The sequence below is a fragment of the Diuraphis noxia genome, unplaced genomic scaffold (genome assembly GCF_037042655.1).
Source record: "Diuraphis noxia isolate RWA-SAM2 unplaced genomic scaffold, SU_Dnox_SAM2 contig0001, whole genome shotgun sequence".
NCBI classification, from domain to species: domain Eukaryota; kingdom Metazoa; phylum Arthropoda; class Insecta; order Hemiptera; family Aphididae; genus Diuraphis; species Diuraphis noxia.
In genome coordinates this window covers 16754318-16768896 of record NW_028301711.1, presented here as the reverse complement: position 1 = coordinate 16768896, position 14579 = coordinate 16754318, and the positions used below count along the sequence as shown (strand labels likewise).

The 14579-nt window shown below is 27.2% G+C and overlaps 2 protein-coding genes and 1 pseudogene across 2 annotated transcripts; all 3 read left to right on the top strand.

Annotated features, from left to right (window-relative positions):
* LOC149059971 (uncharacterized) lies at window positions 1-607 on the top strand (annotated as a pseudogene).
* Window positions 608-7671: 7064 nt separating this feature from the next.
* LOC149059970 (uncharacterized) lies at window positions 7672-8355 on the top strand. Its single transcript, XM_089227226.1, has one exon. The coding sequence runs from the start codon at window positions 7690-7692 to the stop codon at window positions 8353-8355; it is 666 nt and encodes a 221-aa protein (XP_089083352.1). The 5' UTR covers window positions 7672-7689.
* Window positions 8356-9906: 1551 nt separating this feature from the next.
* Window positions 9907-13792, top strand: LOC149059969 (52 kDa repressor of the inhibitor of the protein kinase-like). Its single transcript, XM_089227224.1, has 9 exons — window positions 9907-9927; window positions 10722-10802; window positions 10967-11062; window positions 11581-11815; window positions 11950-12303; window positions 12382-12875; window positions 12949-13107; window positions 13195-13393; window positions 13527-13792. The coding sequence occupies exons 1-9, from the start codon at window positions 9907-9909 to the stop codon at window positions 13790-13792; spliced, it is 1905 nt and encodes a 634-aa protein (XP_089083350.1).
* Window positions 13793-14579: the final 787 nt, after the last annotated feature.

Here is a 14579-nt window from a genome sequence, read left to right as displayed (position 1 = left end):
TTCCGATCTTTTGACGTTTTCAGTTAACAGTTTTTCACTTTTAAAAATATAGAATACTTTTGATTTTATATGTTCAATGTTGTCGTGTTGTATTTGTTAGTTTTGAGTACAATTTAATAACTATGAGTTTATTAAAAATCAAACGTGAACGCTCCACAAATTTTATTGACGGCGAACTGCAACTTCTTGTCGACCTGGTGGCTAGTCAAAAACATATTTTGAAAACAAAAAAACAGATGCCGTAACAGCCAACCTAAAAAATAAAACTTGGGAAGCATTAGCAAATAAATTTAATTGCAAAAGCCTAAATGGATATCGTAGTCCAAAATGTTTGAAATTAAAATATGAAAATTTAAAAAAAACTGTAAAAATCAAGTTGCGAGATGTGAAATCTAAACCCTGTGTAACAGGAGGAGGACCTCCAATTCCATTAAAAGCACTCAGCAAATTGTCCCCTATGGAAGAACAACTAAGATCTTTGAACCCTCTAGCTTTTAGTGGTAAAGTGTCAGCATTTGACAGTGACAGAATTGAAGATCAAAATACATACAGTCATGAAATGCTTGTACAGGATTATGAGAAAACTGACAGTGATGTAAGTAATTAATATTTTGATTGATTCATACATTATTATTATTACAAATATTGTTAATGGATTTCAATTATAGTGTATGGATGAAAACATTCTAGAATTTGATTGTCAAGAAAATAATACTGATGTTAGTTAAATTTGTAAATACTTATCTGTTTTTTAATTGGATTAATACATTTGTATACCTAATAAATCGTTTATTATAAATCATCAAGGGATTTCAAGAGTCATTTGTCCATACTTCTGAAAAAGATTTTGATGTTGGTGAAGATTGGACAGATTATACATCAGCAAAATTGAGAACGCCGATTTCTCCAGAGCTATCATCTACAACACACCAGAAAAGCTTAAACACTCTGTATTCACCTAATATATTTGCTATCTCTGATGCTAGTTCAGATGATGAGTTAAAAAGTGAGATAATAAATATATATATATTATTATTATACTATATATTATATTATATTCTTGCTACTTTAATGTTAAATATAGTAAAAAAGCCTCAAGAAAATCTGAAATCTAAAAAATGTTCTGCTTATGCAAAAAAACAAACAAGGTTAGTTGGTTGAACATTTATAAAACCAAAATCACAAGAATGATACACATTATTCAGATAACTATGTTCTTATATTAAACACTAACTGAATACAGAATTAAATATGTAATTACAGTAAATAGTGTACTATTATTATGATTTGAGTTTCTTACATAATTTAAAATATATTTGTGAAAAATGCTTGATAATATTAATTACCTAGCTTGTTCATTAAATTTGTGTTATTTGAATTTATATTGTTTACGGTTTGTCCCTCTAGCATTATTAATACTAATAAAGATTGGTCATACGCAGCCAAAACTAAAACTAAACTTATGCAATTAAAAATAATGCTGTTGGAAGAAGAACTTATTTTTAAAAGAAAAGAAAACGAATTGAAATTAAAAATTTTGGCTGCTGAATTGGCATCCAAAGAAACTTAAGTTATTTAAGAAAATTGAATTTATCTTAATGTTATAATACAAAAGAAAATATTGTTCATGTTAATTTTATAGTTAAAATAGTAAATCAATTGATGTCATTAAAAAAAGAAAAGACTGTTTATGTTAATTAATTTTATATTGTTCATGTTGATTAGTTAATTTTATAGTTAAAATAATAAGTCAGTTTATAATGTTTATTTATAGATATTATATTATATTTATATATCAATTTATAGTAACAAAGAAAAGTGAATTTAAAAAGAAAAGTGTTTATATATTATAATAAAAAAAAATAATTCTATAATAAATGATTAAAACTATTGATTATGTACAGTTTACATTGTACACATAATTTAAGAATGTTAAATGTTGACAACAGTCAGATTGTTAAAATTTAATTATAATAAAGTCATAACATCATCATGGAATTATATCAAAATACATTTAAAACTAATTTTTACAATAATATCTAGTTGTAGATTACCTACTTAACACATTTCACCAAAGTGTCTATTAATCAAATTCTTTCTTGTTCTATCATTTGCATTATTTCTAATATTATCGTTAGTCACATTATTGTTGACAGAATTTACTAAATTGATTTGTTCTTGAATATCATTTGTAGTAACTGGTATTTTTTCTTTTTGTAGAATAGCAATATTATGTAATACAGCAGTTGCTACAATAATTGCTTCTACTTTGCTTAAATCCAAACGAATCCCTAATGATAATACCGGAAATCTCCTTTTCCAAACTCCATAGGATCGTTCAACAACATTTCTAGTTCAAATTGGGGACTCTTGGTATAAATTTTCAGCTCTTGTGAGTGGATTTAATAGAGGTGTCAATAAGTAATTTTTCACTGCATATCCACCTTTACCAACAATCAAACCATTTCCAAATTCGTTTGCTTCTAGACGTCTATAGATAGAAGAATTGAAAAATATAGTTGAATCGTGTGACGACCCAGGCCAGCGTGCAACTATATCTCGTATCATTAATTGATCGTCTGAAATGGTTTGTACATTAATGGAAAAAAAGTTTTTCCTGTTTCTGTAATTCTCTGCATTATCGCCACCTGGTGATGATATTTTAACATGCGTACAATCAATGGCTCCGATACATCGTGGAAATTTGGCTTTCAAATGAAATCTTGTCTGAAGATCTGAAATTTCATTAGCATTATTGGGCATGTTTATAAAACGTGGTCTTAGGCTTGCTAGAGCAATATTCATTTTTTTTATTATATTTGATGCAGTTGAGTAATGAATACCAAACAATTCACCAACATTTATCAAAAACTAGTCTGAAGCATAAAACCTCAGTGTTAATAACAGTTGTTGTTCAGCAGTGACAGCACGATTTCTGTATAGGTATAGATAATAAAAGTATAAAATTTGAATTAGAAATTGAGGAACATAAAACTACTATTCCTAAGCTACATGTAAAATTAGTAATTACAGGGAAAAAATGTAGAAGTAAGTAATTTTTAGTAGAAATATGGTTATTAAACTAATACAAATTATTGTATTAATAATAGAAAACTAATTATTATCATTATAATTTGAATAATATAAAAGTGAGCAAGTGGGTGTCGCTCTGCTGTACATTAGGTTACAAGCGGATCACAGTAATTGATTGTGTTAAATTTAAATTCAATGATAAGAAAAACGATTCTAAGCGAAGACAGTCAGTCAGTCTATACTAAAGTATAATTTGATGATATTATTGTGAATAAAATAATATACCTATAATATTGTATAATATATTATAGGTAACCTATTTTGCTATTTACGTGGAATCTTGTTTTAATTTTTCATTCCTTAGCTATAAAAATTTAACATTTTATAAATTTTAAATTTTAGATTTGATAAATTTTGTCAAAATTTGAACTTTAAATGCTTATTAAAAAAAAAATGTGACTATGTATTTTTAATATTTTTCAGCAGCTTCTGTAACAATATATCATGAAGCATTGTATTACATTTCCAAGTTTTTTGGACCAACAAATAAAATGTTATTGATATTTATAGAAAAAAAACTAAAAGAATTGGAAACTGATTATTTCTGTAAATAGTTCAAAACAAATCAAAATATTTTGAAAATTGTATCATGTATAGAAAATGCTAATATAAACAACCAGTGAAAATTTCATGTATCTACTGTCTTTTTTTGTTTAGAGTTACACTAAAAACTAAAATCTAAAATATCGTAGCTAAGGCAGCTAGGCTGACATATCGTTTCAGTTCATAACCATTTTTCGTATACAATGATAACTTTCATTACATTCAAATTTAATACGTTCCTGGATTTTTGTTTTACCTTTGTGTGACAGTTGTATCTCTTTGTTGAACCATTTCTAAAACAATTTTAAACGTGTTTTTACTCAAACGGAATCTGGCAAAAAAATCTTGCTCATCCCATTTATATAAATGGTCTATTCTTATGGATAATAAATATGGTCTTCGAGGTTTGTTGAAGCATTGATTCATATTACCCAAAAATTCAATTTCTTCATCAGTACTACTATCACAACTACTGCTGCTACTTAAATAAGCCAAAGCCATCTAAGATTAATTTTAAATACAATTTTTGTAATGTGACAATATCAAATAGTTATTTTTTAAATCAATGGCACTTACATTGAAATAATCACCAATAAACTATAAATAGAATCAACAAAATAAAAAAATCATTGAAATAAATAATTGAAAAATCAAACAAAATGTAATCGCAAAATCAATATAATCTAATATTGTATACTTAATCTCTAGTTAAACTGTTTAACTAGCCAAATATCTAGGATTAATTAATTTTCGGTTAAAGTCCAGTTAAAATATTAATCCAGTGATCATAAAATCACATTTATAGTTTAACTGGGGATTAAGGTTAACTGAAGTTTAAATTATCATAACTGGAGATTGATAAAACGGCCCTTACAGTTGTTGAAATGTATACTAATGATTTTTTTTCATCGAAGAGTTTGGAAAATAATATTACAAGAAGGAAAATTTCTAAAACTAAAGATAAAGTGGAATGGCTTAAAATGCAGTGGCTTAGATTCGAAAGCTCTCAACCTTTCAGTTTGAAATATAAATATACAAACCAAGAGGAGATAGACTTTGATGAGCTAGACTTAAAAAAAAGAACATCTCAAGTAATAACTAGCTTAGAACTTTTACACCCAACTGGTAATAATTGTATAAGTGTAGAGAAGAAAAAGGATCTTCTAGAACTTATGGCTTACGTCCCTCCAGTACACCACGCCTTTTTTCAAAGCCTCAAGACTTCGAATGAGGTACCAAATGACGTCTTTATACGTACACTCTAGCGAGTGACAAAAATATTGGTTTCACTACGAAGTACGTACAATTTTAAACTGTTTTTTTTTATTGTTTTTAATAATAATAAATTGTTGGAGTATTCATTATAATTTTGTTTAATTTTTATACCACGGGACTGTGATTTATATTACTTTAAAAATTGTACTGTTTTCAAACTAAAGATCTATTTTAAATTGTATCTTATGTATTTTATTTTATTTTACTTTTATACCACGAAACTGATTTACATTATTTAAAATTTTGAAATATGTAATTTGTTGAAGTTTTCATTATAATTTTATTTTACTTTTATACCACGAGACTGTGATTTATATTATTTTAAAAATTGTATTGTTTTCAAAGTAAAGATTTCTTTCAAATTTTATCTTACGTATTTTATTATTATATTATATTACTTTTATGTAACTATCAAGTTGTGACTTAATATTTAAAAAAATAAAAAATACAATTTTATTTTATATTATCTAATTACGTCATATTGCGGCCTAACCATCACTCAATCCATCAATGTTATACTGTAAGAGTGGCCTAAGCCACATTTTCTCTATTTATTATTCAAAAATTTACATGTGTAAGTATCTTGATGAAAAACAATTCAATTATAATTGTTAACTAATAATCACACTTCTTAACAATAACATAATTTTATGAGAAAAAAATCATCGAAAATAAACTTAATAATAAAACGCATATAACTCAATTACGCACGCTAGTCAGTTAGGCCACTTTTGCTCTCATAGCCTCATATGTACCTTTAGTTAATTATGATAATAGATATAATCAGTTAAGAAATGAAATTTTGAATATGACAAATCATTGCACAGATAGGTTAAGAGAATTTGAAATATGTTCAAGATTTGATAATATCTTAAAGGCCACGTTTTTGGAAATAAGCATCACAAAGGGAACAAATGTATGAATCAATTGGGAGAATTGTTAATGATAATACGGATAAGGATTCGGTAGCTACTATTAGGAGACGTCGAGGATTAATAAATATAGTAGGTACTGCAATGAAAACATTATTTGGTGTATGTGATGATGACTGTACCAAAGAGACCAATGAGATAGTAGAAAAAATTGAGACTAGTAATGTGAATATGTTGCATATATTAAAGAATCAAACCACAGTAGTAAAGTCAGCTGTGCAGGGAATAGGAAGTGCATCATATGAAATTAACAGATTATATATAGAATTGGGTGAGAAACAAAGAACTTTATATGATAAATTAAATGAATTAGCAAATCATACCCATACGATAGAAACACTTGTATTGAGCAATCGCATACATAGTATTTTTACTGCATTGCTTACACAATTTTCATATGAAACAACAACAATAAGTGCAATCATTACAGCCGCAAGAACGGGTGTTCTACATCCAAGTTTAGTTACCCCTAGGGAATTAGTAAGACAATTAACGCAAATTAAATTAAAATTACCACTAAACTTGAATTTACCAATGGGAACTCAATCAAATGAAATTTATGAATTAAGTAAAATAACTAAGATGGCAGTGTATTATAGTGGGAAGCAGATTGTATTTCTTATTAGGATACCATTAATAACCGAAATCGAATTAACTTTATATAAAATTTTACCAATACCTCATAAATATAATCTGAATCATAGCATTGTGCTAAAACCCGAATACCAATATGTAGGGATAACTCAAAATAGAAGGCAATTTACAACATTTACTGAAACTCAACTATTAAATTGTATTGAAACTGAACTATTCAGTATTTGTCCAGAATTTCAACCAATTCAACATGAATCAATGCGACAACCATGCGAGGTGTCATTATTTAAAAATCCAGATATATTACCAAATTCTTGTGAGGCAGGTGTAATAATTATAACAAAAAATATTTATCATAAATTAAAATACGCTAATGCATGGATATATTCAACTACTAATGATACATTAACTATAACATGTCAAGGGGAAAAAGAGCCGCACATATTAAAAATTAAAAACCAAGGATTAATAAAATTAAGACAAGATTGTAGAACCTATGCTACTGATATAGAATTAAATCCTTCAAGGGAGATAAAATCTAAATTTTATATAAATTTTATACCAACATTGGGAATAGGAAGTTTAAAATTAAAAATACTGAAACTTAATTCAATAGAAATACCAAAATATAAACATAAGACAGATTTATTAAGGTCAGATAGTGTTCATGAATTAGCTCATTCTCTTGATGACATAGAACTTATGGTAGATAACGAATTAGAACGCCAGAGAGGTAATCTAAATGAAGATCATCATTATTTAATATATATAATAATAGGGTTATTATTGTTTTCATTAATTCTTATATTGATGTTGTATGTATTGTATCGATGTAATATGAGTGTAACTAAGGCTTATACTAGAGGAATAAGGAAATCGGTAAAACCACATGAGAAATTTAGTTATGAGGTACAAGAATTAAAGGGTAATAGTACATTTTATGATAACAATGTCAGGAAGTCAACTACTAGACAACTTAATTTACATGCCCACGATTTAACGATTTACAAGGACCTATAGTGCAAAGTAAATCGTGTGGAGAAGGTGAAGTAAAAATTGAAAAAGAAACATCAGTAGAACAAATAACTGATAATCCTGATAGGTTATCTATTACTAATAGTTTTCCACCAATATTAACTAAATAAAAAATGAATTACAACAATTTGTTAATACTAGAGTTAAGATTAGAATTGATTGTTTAATGATATATATGTATAAAATTTGTAGAAAGAATACACATAAGTTCGTAATAATGGATTTCGAGTTTTCCATGATACATCGAACAAGTATGGTTTTAATATCAGGTGCAATTTCAAACAGTTTGGACCGATATAAGATATGGAAGCTTGAAGGTAGACCGTTGTATTTACCAGTGAATGAAGAAGTTAGACCAATGAAAAATTCTGAAATACAAGTGGCACAAAAGGAGATCCGTAGGATTTTTAAGTGTAAAACTGAACTAAGGGATGCTTGCTTGGACCAATTGAATAAAAGTCTGAGAGCAGATGTAAACAGTCTAAATGCAGATTATATAAAAAATTATATTTTAAGGGATAATAAAATAAATATATTAGTTGTGTGGAACGGTAGTTCAGATAAGGTTATTTTAAAGAAATTAGGTATCATCGAATTTCCTATGATAAATTTAACGTGTTATGATAAATATTTTAATCAACAATTTGTAATACAGATAGTGAAATCAGATACTAAGCAAATATTATTTGAGGTGGATGTAGGAACTTTCGATAAGAAGGGAAGATTACTAAACCTAGAAGAAACTCATGGATTAATATTTTCAAAGAACCATAAATTAACTTATGCTCATGACTCTCGTACAGACGTAATCTTAACTAAATGTATATTTGATTTCATGGTTAGAAAATATAAATATGAAAACCTCATAAGTCATTTTTTGTAAAAAAAAAAAAAAAAATAACAGTATAAATAAATAAGAATAAACAGATAACATTTAAATAAAATAGTAGGAATCAGTAAATAAATCATAATGGATAGAAACAATCAATTATTGCAGGAAATAAATATAAATTTAGCTATACAAACACACATTAATCCAAACCAAGGAGAATGGTATAATTTTACAACTTGTTTTGATTATCATATAATAACTGCAAATGAATCTATATTAGTGCCGTATGAAGATAAAGAAATTTTGGAAATAATAAATTCTATAAAACGATTTTTAGTAGATATGATGATAAATAGAAACTTAAATAATCCTATATGTATGGAATTAGCCAGATTTATAGAAAGGGTGCCAACCGCCACTGATATGTTGTTCTATGAAAGATAAAATAATAATCATTTTAGACAAATAATTATGAATGGTCAATAATATTAAAGGAAAAAAAAATTTTTTTGAAATTTATTACTAATCAATTTATTATTGTAATTAAAGGAAAATATTATATGTATTAACTAACAAAACTATTAATCAACTATTATTGTATTAAAAAGAAAAAAAATATACCATTGTAAAAATATATATGATTATATAATTTTTATACTAACAAAATATTTATTGTAATTAATCAACAAAATTATATATATATATATAAATATGTAATATGTAATATGTATAAACATATGTAATCTGTAATTTTATAATATTATCAACAATAATTGTAAACTTTGTAAACTGGATAGTTTGATATCTAGTCATATTATTGAAATTGTAACAATGAATTTTAAGCTTTTTGTAGTTCTATGATGTTATAGCCCTACAAAAACCTTTTTTTAGCGGTGAGGTGTAACGAGCTGTGACTTTATCTATATTTACTTATGAGTCCCTGGTAGTATATCATAATAATAATGCTGAAGAGCAGCGGCGTAGTGCTAATAATAGTAATAATAGTAATAATACATATGACACTATATATCTCACTACTCATATAAATATTCTTTTAAGTAGGTCACGCAGGAATTGTGTGTTTTATGTAAACGGAGATCGTGTTATAATGTTTTGTGTAAGGGACATCCGGTTAAGTGTCGCGTGTAGCCACACGCACCATATATGACCATATATGACCACTGGAGTAGGGACTAGGGATTTCTCTACAAGAGGCGCTCGTAGACCGTACGATAGTCAGACGAACTTATCATCAACTAGCGACTGGAAGCTAAACACACTAGAAGTTACATCTCGTTATTACCATTAAATAAATTAATTGAACTTAGTCATTTTTTCCAATATTATTAATTATTAGACTTGTAATAAATAAAATATTATTCAAAAAACATCAAGTGTTAATTATTCCATTCAACTTCTTGACAATCCTAGAAGAGCTCGTTACAATATAATCTAAATCATAGCATTGTGCTAAAACCCGAATACTAATATGTAGGAATAACCCAAAATAGAGTCAATTTACAATATTTACCGAAACTCAACTATTAAATTGTGTTGAAACCAAACTATTTAGTATTTGTCCAGAATTTCAACCAATTTAACATGAATCACTGCGACAACCATGTGAGGTGTCATTATTTAAAAATCCAGATATATTACCAAATTCTTGTGAGGCGGGTGTAATAATTATAACCAAAAATATTTATCATAAATTAAAATACGCTAATGTATGGATATATTCAACTACTAATGATACACTAACTATAACATGTCAAGGGGAAAAAGAGCCACACATATTAAAGATTAAAAACCAAGAATTAATAAAATTGAGACAAGATTGTAGAGCTCATCAGTGGCGTAATTACGGAGGGGGGGGATTAGGGTGTCGTATCCCCCCCCCCCATGACCCTGTTTTTTTTTTAATAGTCAAACACATTTATGTACTTATTATGCCATTATGGTATATTTTATAGATATAACAAAAATCACCCGAATCGGCCGAATCCCATAATACTATATTATTATCTAACAATATTATACCAGCTAAAAATAACCGATGGATTTACCACGTTATCGGTTTATCGGAATATTCACAATGACTCCGACCTCCGTCACTCGTGAAAGTGCAACGCAACTCACGATTTTTTATTTTTATTTAATATTTATCTATTATTCGTTAATTATCGTTAAAATAAAACAGCGTGAAATTATAATACCATTTTTTATTTCTAAACATGGAAGGTAAAATGAAAAAGGATGATAATACTAAAAATACACTTTTTACATATTTTTCAAAAAAAAGTCGTAATAATAAACTTAATAAAGAAAGCTGTGACGATGTAAGTACTATATTAATATGATCAATTTATATCTTTTTTTTATAGCTCCAATTTTTATTTATTTTATACATTTTAAAGGATCATCTAAATCAAACTAACCCAGAGACGCAGAATATTGTATTGTCAGCAGATCAGCCTTCATGTTCGACATTAAAACAAGTAATAATAAATATTATCTAGAAGTTTAATTAAATTAGTGTAGATTTTATATTATAAAAAATTAGTTATTGCATAGTGCCAACTAAGAATACTATTTGCTTAATTGTGTTAATGCTTTAATGCTAAATACTGCTTTAAATTTTGATTTTTGTTATTTTCCTCAGGATGAAACTATTGATAATGAATTGGAAACTCATTTTAGATCAAATGATATAGGGCTTTTTACTAATTGTACACTTACTGATGCTGATAAAAAGCTTGTAAGTTAAATATAGTAGTGTAAGCTAGCCACTAGTAAGCTATTTTGTATACCAAATCCATGTTTTATCTAAATACAATATTGTACTAACTAATAAATATAATTTGATTATTTGCTTTATTTTTAATATAATATTATAGGTGCTTAGAAATGTGTAGGTACCAAATGCAAATTATGAGTTCTCATTGTTGGAAAAATATAAAGCAAGAGGTCTGAAATTTCAATATAAATGGTTTACAGAATTTAATTGGCTTGTTTATTCAGAAATTAAACAAGGAGTTTTTTGCAAATACTGTTTGCTTTTTGCTAAATATGGCGGGATTGGTGGCCAGCCTCTGGGGCAATTAGTTTCAACTGCTTTTTCAAACTGGAAAAAAGCAAAAGAGGTGTTAAATTATTTTAATTATTATTGATATCTTTTGTTTATATATTTTATAGATTAGTTATATTTTATGCACTTTTAAAATTATTATATTTTCTGTATTTAATTGTAGTATTACGTATTCTTATTAATTTTAGACATTTCGAAATCATTCCCAGTTGAAATACCATTTATCATCTGTATTAGATGCTGACCATTTTTTAACTATACTTGACCATAAACAAGTTACTATAATTGAAAAATTAGAAACACATAGGACAGAAAAAATTAAATTGAATAGAAGTCGCCTAATTCCAATAATTGAATGTGTCATATTATGTGGACAACAAGAAATCGCACTCAGAGGACATCGCGATTCTGGAAAAATAAATGGTAACTATTAGAACTTGGTAATATGTACTGTATTTTACTATTTTATATTTTAATTATGTTGAGTGGTTGAGTCAATGATATCTTAATTTATTGGTGGATATTAAATTGTATAAACTTGATTTTTATTATTATAGAATTTGAAAATCAAGGTAACTTTCGGGCAATTTTAAAATATAGATCCCATGGTGATACTTTTTTAAATAGTATTATAGAAGAAGAAAGAGGTTACAAATACATATCACCAACAATGCAAAACGAAATTATTTGTATTTGTGATAAATTAATTTTAAAAGAAATAGTTGGGAAAGTAAATGCTGCTGAGGGGTTTGCAGTTTTAGCTGATGAAACAACAGATATTGCTACAAAAGAACAACTGACATTATGCGTTCGTTTTATAGACAATAACAATATGGTTAATGAAAGTTTTCTTCAATTTGTTATTATTCACAGTTTAACGGGAAATGACCTGGCATCTGCTATAATAAATGGTAATGATTTATAAAAATAATCATTTAAATAATTTATTTTTAATTGCATACTAGTTGTAATGTGTTTTGTGTTCTCAGGTTTAAAAAATTGTGGTATTAACTGTGATTATTTAATTGGACAAGGGTATGATGGTGCATCAAATATGAGTGGTAAATACAAAGGAGTCCAAGCAATAGTTAGAGAACAATATCCTAAAGCCATATATGTTCATTGTGCAGTACACACATTAAATTTAGCAGTTTCAAAAGCATCAAATATTCAACCAATTAGAAACTGTCTCAGTATTATTGAAAAACTTTACGACTTTTTTAATACCCCAAAACGTAACAATGTGCTTTTGAATTGTATTAAAAATGCAAATGAAACACCAAATGCTAAAACATTAAAGAGGCTATGTGCTACGCGTTGGATACAAAGATATGATGCTGTCAATGATTTTGCTGAACTGTTTCCATATGTCATGGATGCTTTAGACAATATTTCAATTTCTCATGACTCATCAGGAACAGATGCCTCTATACTGTCTAAATCAATTGACTCAGAATTTATTATATCACTTCAAGTTGTTAAAGTAAATTAATAACTATATGGTTATCTATAATTTCCTTTAAATTATTATTATAATTATATTTATGTAATTTTAGTTATTGTTTTCGTATAGCTTACCTTTGTGTAAGCAATTACAAAAAATAAGGATTGATCTGAAAGAAGCAGTGGAACTTTCTAATGATGTTATAAAGAATTTAGAACTAATAAGGGCCAACGCAGAAGAAGAGTTCCATAAACTATTTTTACAGGCTGAAGTGAGTGTTATTTTCAAAAACTAATTATTAATTAACAAGAATATTATAAATGTATTATTTACAAATGTAATACATTTTTTTTTTTAGGCTATGGCTTCGGTATTTGAACTTGAGCTAGCTGTAAAAAGAATTACAAAAAGGCAAGCAAATAGAGGAAATCCTTGTTCAAATAATACAAATTTAAATGTTGAAGAATACTATAGGATTACAATTTTTATTCCATATCTAGAGTTTTTTATAAGCGAGTTGACTGAAAGATTTTTATCCCATGCATCTATTTTTAATGGTAGCTATTTAATAATTTAATATTAAATTATATATTTAATTTAATTATTATAAAATTGGAATTTCTTAGCACTTTGATTTGAAAATGTTGTAACATTTTAATTAATTAATTATTTGATTTAATCATTCTATAGGATTTGAATGCTTATTTTCTAAACATGAGCTTACTGAAAAAGATGAAGTTGAATTTACTGAATTAATTAAATTTTATTCCCCAATGGTGTCTAATGATTCTTTGGTTGAATTAAAACTGTGGCGAACCAAGATACAAAGATCTGAAATAATACCTAGCACCGGACTTGAGGCACTAGATATTTGTAATAATGACATCTATCCCAATATTTATTTTCTCCTTAAAGTGCTATGCACATTACCAGTGTCAACATCATCGCCACTCTGAAAAGAGTGAAAAAATATTTAAGAAACACAATGTCTGAGGTTTGAATCTTAATTAAAATATATTCAATATTTTTCATAATATACTTTCTGTGGTAGAGACTAGAGATTAAATTTATGTATAATGAATAATGATTTATTTTTTTGTTCCACAGACTCGATTAAATGGTCTTGCTATGTTGGCTGTTCATAGAAATGTCAAAGTTGACCCTGAAGAAGTGCTTAATTAATTAGCATTAAGACCACGTAGAGTGGATCTTTTATTGTAATTTGTTATGTAGTATCTAGGACCTACATAGTAGGTACCAATAAAGTTAATGTTTCAATATACCTACATATTTTGTTATTATTTATTTTAATGTATACAATATTGTATACTTGTATTGAGAAGTGTTTATTGCTTATATGATATAAAAAAAAATTGAGGCGGAGGGGGGTAATTGATGAAATGTACAAAAATGTCACCCCCCCCCCCCCCATAACCATGACCAAATTACGCCACTGGAGCTCATGCTACTGATTAGTATTAAATCCTTCAAGGGAGATAAAATCTAAATATTATATAAATTTTATACCAACATTGGGAATAGGAAGTTTAAAATTAAAAATACCGAAACTTAATTCTTAATTCGATAGAAATACCAAAATATAAACATAAGACAGATTTAATAAGGTTAGATAGCGTTCATGAATTACCTCATTCTCTTGATAACATAGAATTTATGGCAGACAACGAGTTAGAATGCCAAAAGGGCATGGTGGTACATAATTGAGACCACCTTTCTAATATT

Bases quoted from the DNA above. Each gene is read 5' to 3' on its own strand.
- LOC149059970 (XM_089227226.1), top strand. From the start codon at position 7,690: ATGGATTTCGAGTTTTCCATGATACATCGAACAAGTATGGTTTTAATA.
- LOC149059969 (XM_089227224.1), top strand. From the start codon at position 9,907: ATGAATCACTGCGACAACCAT. The intron at 12,304-12,381 runs GTAATGATTTAT...TTGTGTTCTCAG, and splicing joins GGCATCTGCTATAATAAATG to GTTTAAAAAATTGTGGTATT. The intron at 13,394-13,526 runs GTAGCTATTTAA...ATCATTCTATAG, and splicing joins CCATGCATCTATTTTTAATG to GATTTGAATGCTTATTTTCT.